The sequence below is a fragment of the Sphaerodactylus townsendi genome, linkage group LG07 (assembly GCF_021028975.2).
Source record: "Sphaerodactylus townsendi isolate TG3544 linkage group LG07, MPM_Stown_v2.3, whole genome shotgun sequence".
NCBI lineage: Eukaryota > Metazoa > Chordata > Lepidosauria > Squamata > Sphaerodactylidae > Sphaerodactylus > Sphaerodactylus townsendi.
The window spans coordinates 68783544-68798988 of NC_059431.1; the positions used below are offsets into that span (position 1 = coordinate 68783544).

Consider the following 15445-nt stretch of genomic DNA (forward strand, 5'->3'; position numbering starts at 1 on the left):
TGGGTTCAGTCAATATTAACTGCTACTACATTTGATTTAATACTCCAGTGCCTATTTTTCAATCATCTTTCTTACCATCCCAGCTTGTCACCTACACATACCCCAAGGCAAGCTCCTCCCACTTTACAACAGAGTTTATGCAGTTTTATGCATTCAGTTTATAACTTTTTAAAGTAGTGTGAATAGGATAAAACCTAATGTGGTCTGGCCATTAAATACTGAAAATTTGGAAAGAAACTGCTTAACCTAAGTTCCATTCCCACGCTTGAAATCCCCCCTATTTAAAGCTTTCAGATTACAAAATGGTAAACAATGTGGTCTTTAAACCAATACATACACAAGATATCTATGCCTATGCAAAGTTGTCTAAGCGTACAAAATGCTTCTCTTTTCTTTCTCGTCTATTAAAGTAGATGTCACAACCACTGTAAGTAAATTGCAATTAAAAACTGTTAACTCTAAACATTGCTGCTGATGTGAATTCCAGCTAGCAAGCACAACTGTTGTCACTGAAGCATCTGAACATGTCTAGTTCATTTTCTTGTTGAGACAAGGAACTAATAGAAGGCAACAGCATACTGAAATAGTGGAATTTGATGAAACACTGGTTGCTTCCAATTAGTATTTGCTAAATCAATTATACTATTTTATTAAAAACAGATATTAAGTCTCAACTGTTCAAAAAGTACTGTGACACCTTAAGACACAAACACTCTGTTTCGGCTATGAAACTGAACCCCATCTTGAAATCAGTACTCCCTTTAGAACTCATGGTAAATAGCTCATAGTCTAGCGGACTGGACTTTACGGGTTAGCAAACTGACTGTGTTTTATCACAATACTAAAACTAAACAAAGATTAGCCATCCTTCAACTGATTAAAATTATGCCATTCACTATCCATCTCTTTCTACTGTTACCACCACCACCACGCAGAGATACACTATCTGCAGACTTCTGTAAAATAGAGTAATGCCCATACTAAGGCAACCCAACCTAGAAGTTGGCAGTCATACTATTAGCAAGAACTTGGCTACAGAACCAAGAGTGATTCATCAGACTTTCTAAAAGCAATGTTAAATCTTCAAAATAACATACTGCCTATTTAATCCTTCCAAAATGATAGGTTTTTTTTAATCGTAAGAATCTTTCCTACAACAACAATACAGCTCTGACAGTATTTCTGAATCAATTATGTACCACTGACTGGCTTGAGAAGCATTTTCTCTGTAGTTACAGAGCACCGAGATAGATACTTACCAGTGTATTACAACAAACCAATTCACAATACACTTAAACCTCTCACGTTTAAACTGATTTCCCATAAGTATACTCGGTTAGAAGGAAGTTACATTGAAATCAATTATTTCCCCACAAATGTGTATATGGAGGCGATAAGTAGTACCAACCTCAATGACATTAAACCTTAAATTCAAGTATTTCTAACCATTGATCAACAAGGCTATCCATGGTTAAGTGCACAACACAATTCAATATATGTAAGGGATTTTGCTAAACCAGGAAAAAAAATCACAGTAGAACAATGCACAGATAGTTGGATAAAACCATTCTCCATTTTAGGTGAGTTAGCGACCAACCATTGATTTCATTCAATATCTGCTCATTATTTTAGAGAAGTTGCACAGAAGCAGCAATGGATTGTCCCATAACTGCAGAATTCCTTGAAGCTATGCACACACCCATAAAAAATGCCTATTCATCATAGAAACCGGAACATAGTCTTTTGAAAAATATTCTATTTGGGGGGAGGGGAGACTTTAAAAAAAAAAAAACAATAACAGCCAGGCTTCTTATCTTGAGAAGATAAATAGTCATAAATGGCTTTTAAAATGCTTGTTTGTTTCTACAAAATCTCTTTCAAATTCACCATTCTCCCTTTTGCAAACAATACACAGAAATGCTATTTAGCCGACAGAGTTTTGCTAGACAACATGTTTCTTTAGAAAGAAATAACATACATAAACGAAGAATTGTATGCTGTGATCATAATTTCACATAATTAAAAAAATTGTCCAATTTTTTGACATTTTATAGATGCCCATCAAAAGCCCATACCTTTTGGAAAGCGGCTCCGTCACATCGCCTTTTCCTTTTGCTTCTTTTTCTGGCTCTCTGATTTACTTGAATCCATTTTGTGACCTACAGGTCAAAACCGTAGGGGTTTTTTAATTAGATACAACCTGAGTGCAAGTACTCAGCATAAGTAAGAAACTATAAACAGACCCACAATACATTTTTCCACCGTTTCACTGGAAAAGCAAAAGAATAAAGAGGAAAGGGATACACTTTTCCAGTCTACTACACTGTGTTTTGGGACAATCTCTAGCTATTTGTGCATGCCCAAAAGAGGAATGGCGTTTCCAATATCTTGCTAATAATTTATTTGTGATACCCATATATAAAGCAAACCTAGAGCACAGCGCAGGTTGTGAAACATAAAGAGAGTCCTAGAAACACTAAGAGTTCACAAAGTGCTGTTGTGTATCCACACCATTCTAAAAGACACGACTGAGACTTTTACAGGACTTTCTTCCAAGCAGGGTCTTCAGTTGAAAGTGCAACAATTTTATGCATAAGTTTTTGCTGCCTATTCTTCCTGCTTTTCATTTCAAGTCCCACCTTCATAACCTCAGGTAACAAAAAAAACAGCTCTCAATGGACCCCAGCATTTACAACATTCTTATTATTTAAACTGAACTTCGAAGCGCACAGTTGCAGCGCTGACAAGGGAACAACAGCAAAACAACACATCCCTGTAATTAGCAGCTACAAGAAAAAGCATTACCTCCTCCTTCACTTGCTGGGCTAGCCGACAGTCTTGCCAAGCCTGACTTTCTTCCAGCAAAGGCTAGATGGGAAGACAAATAAAGCGCAATTTACTGAGAATGAAGTTTAGATGACGAGGTGTACTTTCTCCTTGCCCGTCTCAAAAACCGGACGCCCAGACGCCCGGAGAAATCTTCCAGATCGGATGCCAAACTCCCACCTCTCAGATTCTTCATCCCCCCCCGCCCCCGTGCAACGAACCTCGGACTCTTAGTCTCCCTCAGCGAGGCAGTCTTGACAAAAGTCCCAGCCCGCTTCGGTTTTTCTTTCTTTCTTTCCAAAACATGAGAGGGAGAAAGAGAGACGCAGATATACAAATAAACGCTGTTTCGACTCTGCAGTGGGAGAGGTCCCCGATTCTTCGAGCTGCTCCCCCAAGTTGCACAGGGGTCTCTTTTCCCCCTCTGGCACACGCGGCGGGGACTTGTCCTTGCACTTTGATGCAGCAACGCGAGCCGCAGGGTTGCTTGTTGCCCTGTCTCGAGGCTGGAGGGAGGGAGCGTCACCGCGACGCGCAAGCAACAACCTCGCCGGGAAACGCAACACCTAAGAGAGGGGGACACCCCAGCCCCTCCCTGCGCCGTGTTCCAGCCCCCGAGATCAGAGAAGAGGAGGAGCTTGCCTTAAGGGGACAGGGACCGGGCGGCTTTGTTCGCCTCTGGCCCCAAGGTGCGGGGCGCTGCTCTTGACCCGCTTGCCGAGCAGTCGCGCCTAACGTCACGATTTCGATATGGCAGCATCTGGGTGCCTCCCCTCTGCTGGAGACTAACTTCCCTCGCCTGGAGCGTCCAGTGGGAAATCGCCAGCTGCCTGGCCGCTTCCCCCTCTCCCACCCCCCGAAGTCCCCCTAAAGCGGCGCATTCCCAGGTCTGGCTTGCACAGGAGGACGACTGAAAAAATGTGATGCGCTTGACCCCTGCAGAAACTCAGCCCAGTCCCTGATCGAGATGTACTTTCCCAGCTGCAACGCGTCAGTACAAAGTCTCTCGCTTTTGAACGGGGCGATGCCCCCAAATCCTTGTGTTTCTGTATCGTCAGAGAGTCTAAATGAGAATGGTGTGTTCATATCGTCCACATAGAAACGCTAGAAATGAAGAAGAGGAAAGGAGGGGAGATGGCAGAGAACCGCAACAGCTACTTCGCATCCCGCCAATTAGAAAATATTGACTTCCATTTTCTCCCACTGCTCGCCTATCATGAAGGCCTATGTCACTATTCCCACAAGAAGCATTTTAAAGTAAACCTCCTAATGGACTTATTGCTGGAAATATATTACAACACAAATAAGAGTTTAAAACTTTTTCTCTCCAAAACTCCTTGACCTCTGTGGAATCCAAAACTGTATCAGGATTCCCATGGAGACACTGAAGTGCATCTTAAAAGCAGGCATTAAGTTTGCCTTTTGCAACTGGAATTCTGCCATTTCTATTAGTCATGGGCATACCACAGCTGACTCCTCCATCAGACTTCAGTTGCGCAAAGACTGTGCTTCACTTTAAGGCTGCAAAATCCTGTGCAGGCAGGAGTCAATCTCAGAGAACCCAATGAAACTTACATGAGGTATAACAATGCTTAACAGTCAGGGAGCCTGTATGAAAATTTAAGGAGGTAAGCATATGCTGATGACTTCAGAGGCAAGTTTAAATAATAGAAATACACAGTTAATACAAGAACAGAACATTTTAAAGCTGACATTTAGTGCAACAGATTCTAACGTTATCCAAAAGAAGTATAACTCCAACCTAATTATAGTTAGCACAATGAAATGTTTTCTGGTTTTTGGGATATGTATGCATGTGCATACATGCCCATGCCTGCTATCAGAAAAAACTTAATTGATGTAATTTATGAATGTTCTGAATGGTCAAAAATAAATCTATATTTCTGATAAGTCAAAAGACAAAAATATCAGAGCTTCCTCCACATTGCATTAGAGAGATCTACAAACAGATGTCACAACATAAATGTATGTCAAATGAGTGTTCACTAAATCATGAACAACTCCTTAACTTTACTGCTTTTATTTGAAAAAAGAAGACAGTGGCCTGCCCTTTTCTTTATTACCACAATAACCTTCTTTCAAGATCAAAAGCTTTAGATCAAAGCCAAGATCAAACTCTTTGCTTTAAATAGAAGCAACAGTGTCATGAAGGATTACACAAAGAAGTCATCTTAATAAAGTTTTCATAATAGAAAATCTTATTCCACTCTTTTATTTTATATTCACATAGTAACTGCGAAAGCTGCTTTTTGTTAACCATTATGTCCTTCAACCAGCAAAAGCTAGCTGAGAAAAGTCAATCATCAAATGTAAAGGAAAGGGGATTGTTAGGCACCTGGGTGTAGAGGGATGACCAAGCTTACACCAAATAGTGACTTTTTTCCATTGTCATCTTGTGGCATTTGCCTAAATTATAAGAGTGTTTGTCAGAGCATGACAACCATTTGATTCTGTAGCCAAAATAGGTTCAGCAAGCTCCTTTTCAAAAAACATTTATCAAATTTGAGATTCCCTGCATTTTTATCTGCGATAAGACCAATTCATTTTGACTTAGCTATCCTTCCCAGCATCATATATGGATCTCCTTTTAATCTTACAACTTTGTGAAGTAGATTAGTACCAGAAAGACTGTGACTGACCCAAGCCAGTCATGTTTTGAAGGAACAGGAATTCTGGAATCAGTTCCAGTCTATGTTCAGCTACATCCCCCTGATTCTGTTGTGTCAGTTTGCACATTCATGTTCACCCTGATGACTATGGCATACCACTTGCATATCACACATCAAGCATCACAGACAGAACCTGTCCTTTAAAGCCCTGCATAGCTTGGGGTTAACATATCTGAAGTACTGTCTTCTCCCATATGTTCCTACCCAGGAATTACAGGGAGAGTCCCTCCTCACTGTACCAGTAATCAAAGAAACTCACCAAGGTGGGCATATGAGAAAGGGCCTTTTCAGTGGTAGTTCTGATATATCCCACAAAGAGCACTTCACTCATAAGGAGACAATTTACTTGTAGTTCCTGGGCCAAAAAAATTAATCTGTCTTCCCTTTAAGTCCATGCCAAAGGGGGTGGATTTAAAAGGAGAATCTGGGGAAATGTGGAGGATGCCTGTTGTCAGGGGTGCAATTGTTAAGCTAACAGCATTCAGGGTAACTTTAGGAGACTCTCCTGATGATCCCACCCAGGTTGGTTTAGGGGGTCCAAAGTTATGGACCCTCAAAGATGTAGCCCCATCTCCTATTAGCTCCCATTGGAAACAATGGGGGATGGGGGCACTGCTTTTGGGAGTCCATAACTTTGAACCCCCTGAACCAAATCTCACCCAACTTAGTTGGTATCATCAGGAGGGTCTCCTGAAAAATCCCTGAAATTTTGGTGCTGCTAGCCTAAAAACTGCACCCCCTGGAGGAAGAAAAGTGAAAAACCACTAAAAAAATACAAAAAACACACAAACGAACCTGAAATTTTTGTGCCCCCCTTAGGGGGGCGCCTGGGGACATAGGGTACCCCATGTCACCTAGGTAAATATGCCACTGTTGACTGGACCCCTTGTTGGGTTAAGGGCTATTGTGTTTTAGTGACATTTATTTATTTTAATTGTATGAATGTTTATTGGAAGCCACCCCAGGCCTAACTTGTTGGGAAAGGGCAGAGTAGAAGACAAACAAATAATGGAATAATGGATTTAGAAGGGAGAAACGCAATTTAGGACTCCACTGGTCAAAGAGTGAACCTGACACAATCCTTAGCCAGTCCATTATGGTCTCAAAACTTGGTCCTGAGCTTTAAAATAGACAGCTACTTCTTTCAGAACAACTGCATCTACTCCAGCTCTGCTTTTCTAATAGTGGGGGGATCAGTGTGCAAACACAACTGGATGTGTGCACATGAACTATTGCAGCAATATTTGGACGGGAGACCATGAATGAATATCAACTTCCCTAGGTGGAGGCAGGCAATGGCAAACCAGCTCTGAACATCTCTTGCCGTGGAAACCCTGCAAAATTGCCCTATGTGAGCTGTGACTTGACAGCAACAACAACTCTGTTCAGGATTGCTGTTCAAATAAATAAATGAACACTAGCCACTCACTGTGATAGGATTAAATGTCCTTTTCTATTTTATACCACTAGTAAGCTGCTTTGACGGCTCTTAAGGTAAAAGGGAGAATAAAATTGATATAAACAAAATATTATATTAAACATTTTATAATGGGTGCTCTAGAGGAAAATACTGCATCTATATTTGCCACAATCTCCTGCTGACTTTCACTGTAGTCCTGCTTACAAATTTTAGTAAAACCACTGGATTTAACATGGTGTTCATTCACATATGGTCATACGGCCTGCCTTAGTGCTTTAGCTAGTCCTGTCTCAAGCATAAAAATCCAGCTATCCTCTGTTTAACAGATGTCCATTACAACTGCAGAGGCACTTATAAATTTTAAAGAAAGATGAGCTAATCTGCTTTGAAAGCCTTAAGCTATGCTAGCTAGCTAATGACATCTCCTGAATCAATAGAACACCATCATTGGCAGGCATCTCTATACCTATTGTAACCACACTGGCTCCAGCTTCAATCCATCAAGGATCTTCAATGCTGAAAACATTCAGCACTGATACACTAAGAAGGTCATGCTGTCTGAAGTGAACTCAGCTGCCCTCTTTTATTGGCATACCATGAGTCTCCTGAGACTGAAAATGTTGGCGAAGAGATAGAAAAGGGTGGAGTACAAATACTTACTGTAAATGGGCATCTGATGAGTTTCTCTGAAATGCACAGACATTGCCCAGTGGACCTCTGCTGCTTGAGTTCTGAGAGTCAGATATTCCAAATGGATCTTTCTTAAAGCTTCTTAGGACAGTGAGAACAGGTGCTAGGAACCTGGGGTGACTACTCATCACCATCCTGACTTCTAGCTACCTTAGTGGTCAGCATGTTAACAGCTAAGTGGCTGGGAATTTACTTTTCCTCCAAGCATTTGTTGTTCAACTGTTAAAAGATACTGTATGTTTAAAAAGGAAAAAACCCAACTGAATAAGCTGGAGTATCTGTGTTAGGAATTCAGTACATTGGGGAAAAATAACATTCTGCAAGAAGTATTTCGGGACAACATATTTCTGATCTTGTTTTGTTTGATTTGGATAGCCAAAGAAAACAGAGTGAGAGTTAATTGGTAGCTAATCTCTTTGCTTTTCTTAAGTTCTGTGTGTGTGTGTGTGTGTGTGTGTGTGTGTGTGTGTGTGTGTGTGTGTGTGTGTGTGTGTGTGTGTGTGTGTGTGTGTGTGTGTGTGCTCACGCATGCTAGACAAAGATTAAAATAGGCATTTAATATTATGCAGGCTCAGCTATACCCATATTAGGAAAGTGTTAGCTCACATCCCTGTGCAAGAAAGGACCCTTCCTCCCCACAATTTGCTTCCACTCCTTGCATCTGTAGGTGGAAAGAGTGGGAGCTTGAGAATGTGAACTTGATCCAGCATTGGCCAGCCAGGCAGCAAACTCTTATTGTTCTGCAGATACCAAACATACCTCCTTTCTACTAGGGATAAACTCAGCTATTCCACACATAACACAGCTTTTGTGTTCAGGAGTATGATTAACAGTAAAATGGCAAACCACAACGGATATTTAAGCTTTAGTAAAAGCTACCATAAATAACACCTTAAGGATCCAGTATGTAGGCTTATTTGGAGGGGGAACATGTTCTCATGACTAGATTTCTAGCTTTAATATGCTAAATTCAGTGGCTTGGTTGAGACATGACAACAAGTCATGGTTTGCCAACTACAGGAATGACAAGGGGTTTTAAATGTTCATATAGCCCATTCTTCCTTTGTGTGCAGTCAGTTAATTCAAGCTTTCCATTTTGGGGACAAGCTGTTGGAATTCTTCAAATCAGCATTTTAATTATGGTTTGTGGGAAAGGCACAAAGCATCATTTTTCTGTTCGTGATAGCAAAATGTTTAGTTAGGTAAGGGAGAACAAGAAGGGATTGCACAAGCTCAAACATCCAGTAGACTCATTCTCAGTGGTAACAATAGTTTACCAGTGAGTAGTGCAATGACATAGGTTAATTAATGAATCTGCAATCTGAAAAGGTCAAAATTAGTTTAAAGTGTTAGGTCTCAAGTTTCAGAATCAATTGACTAGCAGGTTTCTCTCCTGACCAACACCAGACATGAGAGGAACTGAGCAGAATAACATTAGCTTTAGTGGCAAGGCTGTGTTATATGGTTCGTTATAAAGATATGCTCACAAGGCAGTAGGCTTGTATTGCCAGTGTCTAGAATATGTACCTGGTCTGTACATATTCTAGACCTCTAAAAATAGGAAGGTTTTCAGGTAGTCCCATCAATTTCATTTTCCTCATCTGCTGCAGATATATCATTTCAAAATACAAGTCCTTGAGATAAGGCATGAGAAAGACTGAGAAGAAATACCAAACTCTAGATTTCAGCAATAGTGCTGACACAAAAGGACTTTTACTTCTCTGATGACTGCATCTCACCATATAGACTTAAAAACATGGGAAGATAACTGTTCTCTAGATGTATACAAAAGCATTCTTACTAAACGACAAATTGGCTGAGCCAGTTTATTAGTAATTGCATATAAATTACACTTTGTAACACATTGTGTTGCAGTCCATCCACCAAGTACCCTCACAGAATAAAAAAAACTGCAAACATTTTTGACCAGTGTTGGAACAAGACTTTTACCTCATCAGGAATTTTAAAATATAGTAAATAAATATCTAATAAACTGAAAACAACAAAAATATGCCTATTGAGTCAAGTCATCATTTTTAAAATTAAGAGTTTTCCTTGCTTTATGAATGTATTCTCTGAAGTCTGGAAGACAGACTCCAAATAGCCATAATTAGAAAATAATAGTCAATTATAGTTCAATCATAATTCATTTTTCTGCTCACATTAAAATGTCCAAAAGACAGCCAGAAACAAAACCAGCCATTAGCTGAAAATATTTATAACCAACTACTACAGCTTGATTATAGATTCCCATTAAAAAGAAATATAAAGATTATAGACAAAATACTATTGCTTTAGTGGAAGCAGTTTTAGGTCTGCTATTTGGAGAAATGCCATTTACCTGTTTTATCAATTCAAATCTAGCTACAGAACATGGAACTGAACAACTGCACATTTAGCATACAGATTTATCTGACTGTGAATAACTTTGACACACATCTTCATCTAAGAAATAAAACCAGCATTGGAAAGATAAAATAAAATTTTGGAGTGCCAATTATCTGATTTTTTTACTCTGTAATTGTTCTTTTACTGCTAATCACATTCACATTAAGTAGGATGATAGCAATCTCACATATAGCAATATTCTCATTAGCAGAGATTCCTTTAGAGCAAGGGTGACAGAATCAATCACTGAGCAGGACAAGAAATCAATAAACTGAACGGTTGTTGGGTGGCTGTGACTGGGTTGGGTTGTGGCTTGTTTAAATAACTCAGAAATGCCTCAAGTGATCATGGCAATCATTGTGCATAGTTTAACATCATTACTTACTTTGGGTGTTACAGTGGTAAACAGATGACAGAAGACAAAAATTTATGCTGAATGGGAACAAATTTTGTTCATCAATGAAGGCTTATGAAACTATTGATTCAATTAAAGCACAAAGCCCTTTCTCTTGAGCAAGATTGTGTGTGGGGGGGGGGAGGGGGGAGAGATGCTGGAATTATATGTTCCAGAAGTGTTTGAGCAGGCACGACCCCACCATTACTTAATAGGTGCTTTCCAGCTCTAAAATCAGCTGTTACTGACTCTGCTCCATGTCATTTAAACTTACAAACTGAAGTTGCTGGTATGAAGTCACTATTAGCCTAGTAGAGGATGGAAAGCTGCTTCAGTCCCGTGGTGAGTCACCTCTGAGGCTGCAGTACATCCTGATCTGATAAACAGCAAATTCAACAAAACAATGCAGTTGACCTCATTTAACCCAGCCACAGCAGGTTTCAGGAAAATGCCCTCTTGACATCTTCTGTGTCTGACATAAATGTTTACTTTTCTGCACACGCACATCATTTTGTGCACAGGAAAAGCCTTACTGTGATCCAGTCAGAAGACAGACTTTCTGCTGTGTGTTGCATTCTTCCATATAATAAAAAGACAGTGCATTCATAACTGCAGAAGAAGACGTCTTAAGCAAATTGAGAGATATACCAAAATACACCCTTCCCGCACAACACGTTTCATGAGAGCACATCTTATTATTGCACAGAAATATTACAGATGTACATCACTAAATATGAGAGAATATGGTTAATACAAGTAGTGTAAAAGTAAGAATGGCTCCTCAAGTGAAGTGTTACTGTCAAGATGGGCTCTGAAAGATATTGTAACTGCTGCACTATGAGACACAGACTGCCTTCCTTGCCAAGGCTCCATATTCAAGCTGATGGCACATGTGCTGGCACTCCACAGCCTATATATTGGACCCTGCGACTGGCCTCAGTTGGACCCTGTGACTGACCTCATTCTTCATTGAGCAAAACTCTTCTGGGATTGGGAAGATAGTAAAGAAGACAGGGCTATGTACCAAATGGAAGCTGCGCATGGAAGAAGACGAGGATACCAATGAGATTTACAAGATCTATATATATGCGTGTTAAGTACCATCAAATTTCTACCAACTTATGGTGACCTTAAGAATTAATGTCCTCCAAAATATCCTACTGTTAACAGTCTTGCATGGATCTTGCAAACTGAAGGCAGTGGCTTTCTTGATTGAGTCAATCCATCTTAGGTTAGGTCTTTTCCTGCTGACTTTAACTTTTCCAAACATTATTGTCTTTTCTAGTATAAGCATAAGCATTTTATTGTCATTGTGCACGCACAACGAAATTTACAGCAGCAATCCTCGATGCACACAATTTCAGACTCATACATCATCATCCTCCACCCATCCCTACACAGCCCCAAATACATCAATATGAAGCAGCGGAGTTTAGCATAGCCACAGCTCTAGAGTAGAAGCTGTCTCTAAGCCTCTTTGTCCTAGTTCTGAGGGCCCTGTATCGTCTGCCAGATGGTAGCAGTTTAAAAAGAGAGTGTGCTGGATGAGACGGGTCCCTCAGAATATTTTGGGCTTTATTTAGGCTTCGGGCATTATAGATTTCTTCCAAGGAGGGGAGAGGGCAGATGATAATCCTTTGTGCAGTGGTGATCACCCTTTGGAGCGCCTTCCTATTCGCCACTGTGCAACTGGAGAACCATACACAGATGCAGTAGGTTAGGACACTCTCTATAGCACAGCGGTAAAAGGACACCAGGAGTTTTCCATCCAGTTGCTGCTTCCTTAAAAGTCTCAGATAGTACAGTCTTTGCTGGGCTTTCTTAACCACCGCGGCAGTCTGTACTCCCCAGGTCAAATCCTCTTTAATCATAACGCCCAGAAATTTAAAACTAGCCACCCGCTCCACTTGATCTCCATTTATAGTCAAGGGCTGAATTTCTGAGCTATTCCTTCTATAGTCCACTATGAGCTCCTTTGTCTTGTTAGTGTTAAGAACCAGGTTATTTTCCCTGCACCATGAGAGCAGTCGGTCCACTTCATTCCGATAGGCAGACTTGTCATCAGCAAATTTGATAATGGTGTTACTATGATAGACAGGAGTACAATCATATGTATAAAGGGTGAACAGTAAAGGACTCAACACACAGCCCTGTGGCGTTCCCATATTTAGAGTAAGAACTGAGGAAACCCGATTTCCCAGTCTAACCCTCTGGGAACTTCCAGACAAGAAGTCCCTAATCCACAAACAGATTGAATGTGAGAGTCCAAGATCCACAAGTTTTGTCACCAGTCTTTGTGGCGAGATTGTATTAAATGCGGAACTAAAGTCCGCAAAGAGCATTCGCACATAATTCCCCTGCTGTTCCAGATGCGTCAAAGCTGTGTGGAGGCTAATGGCAATGGCGTCCTCCGTAGATCTATTAGTCCGATATGCGAACTGATGTTTATCAAATGTATCTGGAAGGCAAGAACTAATATGCCTATGGACCAGTTTTTCAAAACACTTCATGATGATGGGGGTGAGTGCCACTGGTCTATAATCCTGAAGATTGTCAGCAGGAAATCTCTTTGGTAGTGGAACAATGGTGGAAGCTTTCAAACAAGATGGGATGGTGGACTGGGATAAAGATCGATTAAAGATCCCAGTAAAAACACCAGCCAGTTGTTTAGCTCCGGTCCAGCAGCCTTCCTTGGATTCACAGCCCTCAAAACTTGCCTCACCTCATGTTCCTCCACAGTGAGGTGTGAGCTGCAATCACCTAGTGGCTGTGTGTCATCTCCTTCTGATAGACCTGTTTCAAAGCGGGCAAAAAAGTGATTTAGCTCCTCTGCCAGAGAAGAATCCCCATCCACAGAAATGTCATTGTTTGGTTTATGATTGGTAATTTGTTGAATCCCCTGCCACACCTGCCTCATGTTGTTATTATTAAAATAATCTTCAATTTTTTCTCTTATAACTCATCTTGGCTTGTCGAATGCCTCTCTTGAGACTGGCTCTCGCCGCACTATATTTTGCCTCATCACCAGATCTGAAAGCAATATTCCTGTCATGCAAAAGTCGCTGAACCTCCCTTGTCATCCAGGGTTTATGGTTGGAGTAAATCCAGATGCGCTTATCCACAGTAAGAGTGTCTGTGCAGTAGGTGATATAACTCAGAACAGCAGTGGTATACTCCTCCAGATCTGGGTGGTAGAAAACATCCCAATTTGTTGTCTCAAAACAATCTTGAAGTAGTTTAGAGGCATCATCAGGCCAGGATTTTACAGTCTTTATTACAGGCAACACCCGCCTCCCAAGTGGAATATATGCTGGTGCCAGAAACAGTGACAAATGGTCTGACTGACCCAAGTGTGGTAATTGTATCACCTTGTAGGCATCCTTGATGTTGGTATACACTTTATCCAATGTATTGGCTCCTCTAGTAGGGCACCTAACATGCTGGTAGAGTTTAGGGAGCACTGTTTTTAAATTAGTATGATTAAAGTCTCCTCCTATAATGAGCACAGCATCAGGATGCTTTTTCTGCTGGTTTTCAACAATGTTATACAGAGAGCTCAAAGCTATGGCAGCATTAGCATCAGGTGGAATGTATACCGCAATGATGATAACCACACTAAACTCCCGTGGCAGATATATGGGTCTGCATCTAATAGTCATACTTTCCAAATCCTTTGAGCAGTGACCCCCTGTGATGCTTGCATTAGTGCACCAGCTCTTGTTCACATAGAGACTTAATCCCCCCCTTTCTGCTTGCCAGAATCTTTACTGCTTCTGTCCTGCCGGAAAGAAGTGAAACCAGGTAGCTCAACTGCTGCATCAGGAATGTGTGAGTGAAGCCAGGTTTCTGTAATTAATAAAACACAGCTGTTCTTGCCAAACCTGCTCTTCACAGTCTGTAGTCTTAATTCATCCATTTTGTTGATAAGAGATCGTGCATTAGTAAGAAAAATGCTTGGAAGTGCAGACTTGAAACTACACCTTCCCAGCTTAGTAAAAACACCAGCCCGGCACCCTCTCTTCCTCCTTCTATCCCGCCTTCGTCTCAACCTCCTACCAGGAATTGTAATCCAGGGTTCCCCCAGGGTCCTAGCTGCCTCTGCCGGTATATTGTGAAGACATATGAAATCTTCCGTAATAGCCATTTCACATTTCAGTCCAATTTGTATTAAGACTTGCCGACTATAAAAACTCCTTGCTCCACGTAGCATGTTTAAGAAGCACAAAAACACAAAACACAAAACACAAAACATCCACACTACATTGAGGGAAAGCAACCAGCCGCAGCAGTTTCCCGCGCAGCCATCCCTTCCTGGGGACCGGGAAGCTAAAACCTAATGGCTTGAGTTGAAGAGTTGAGACATTACCGAGGGGGGGGGGGTTGAGACGTTGCCGAGGCCTTGAGGGAACCTCCGATGAAACTGGGACTCGCTTGCCGCTCCTCAGTTTGAAACTCCTGCGCCTCCCGGCTACTATGACTCACGGCTCTGTGGAGCGCTGCGCCCTCCCAAGTTTTGGAAAAATGGAGAAGGCCGCCGTCTCTCCCAAGCGCGCCTCTCCGTCTCTCCCAAGCGCGCCTGCCGTCTCGCCACAACCCGACCCACAGATGAGCCTTGCCTTTTTTACTTGAGTTTAGAAGCCCTCCAGTTTAGAAGCTCCAGTTTCGAGCCCCCAAAAGGAGGAGAACGGCAAACTCCAACTCTCCGCCACTTGCGGAGCGTCTTCCCCCACCGGAAACCCCACCGGAAGTAGTGATCTTCTTATGATCATTTTAGCTTCTAGGGAGAAATCAGGCTTCTGCAACCTATTTGTCTTTTTGGCAGTCCATGGTACCCATAAAACACTCACCTAGCAACACATTTCAAATAAATCAACTTTCTTCCTATCAACTTTCTGTCCAATTTTAGCATCCATACATACGTATGGGGAATGTCATACTTAAGGATCTTTTCTAGATCTCCATGACTGCCCTTCCCAGTCTCAATCTCCTTCTGATATCTTGGTTGCAGTCTCTCTTTTGGTTGATGATGGAGACAAG

The 15445-nt window shown here is 41.4% G+C and overlaps 1 protein-coding gene across 10 annotated transcripts in view; it reads right to left on the reverse strand.

Moving 5' to 3' along the window:
• Positions 1–15445, reverse strand: part of LOC125436451 (aminopeptidase O (putative)) — a 235445-nt gene that overhangs the window by 111272 nt on the left and 108728 nt on the right. For 8 of the 10 annotated variants that reach the window (XR_007245061.1, XM_048503443.1, XM_048503441.1 and 5 more), the window contains exons 12-13: positions 2806–2868; positions 2076–2159 (exon numbers count right to left, since the gene is read on the reverse strand). Coding sequence is in view for 9 of the 10 variants with exons in the window: in XM_048503443.1 (XP_048359400.1) it covers positions 2076–2159; positions 2806–2868 (147 nt within the window). In the remaining variant the exon portion in view is untranslated. Of the gene's footprint in view, positions 1–2075; positions 2160–2805; positions 2869–9446; positions 11443–15445 lie in introns of those variants that run through there. The other 2 variants (XM_048503444.1, XM_048503446.1) reach the window with 2 other exon arrangements.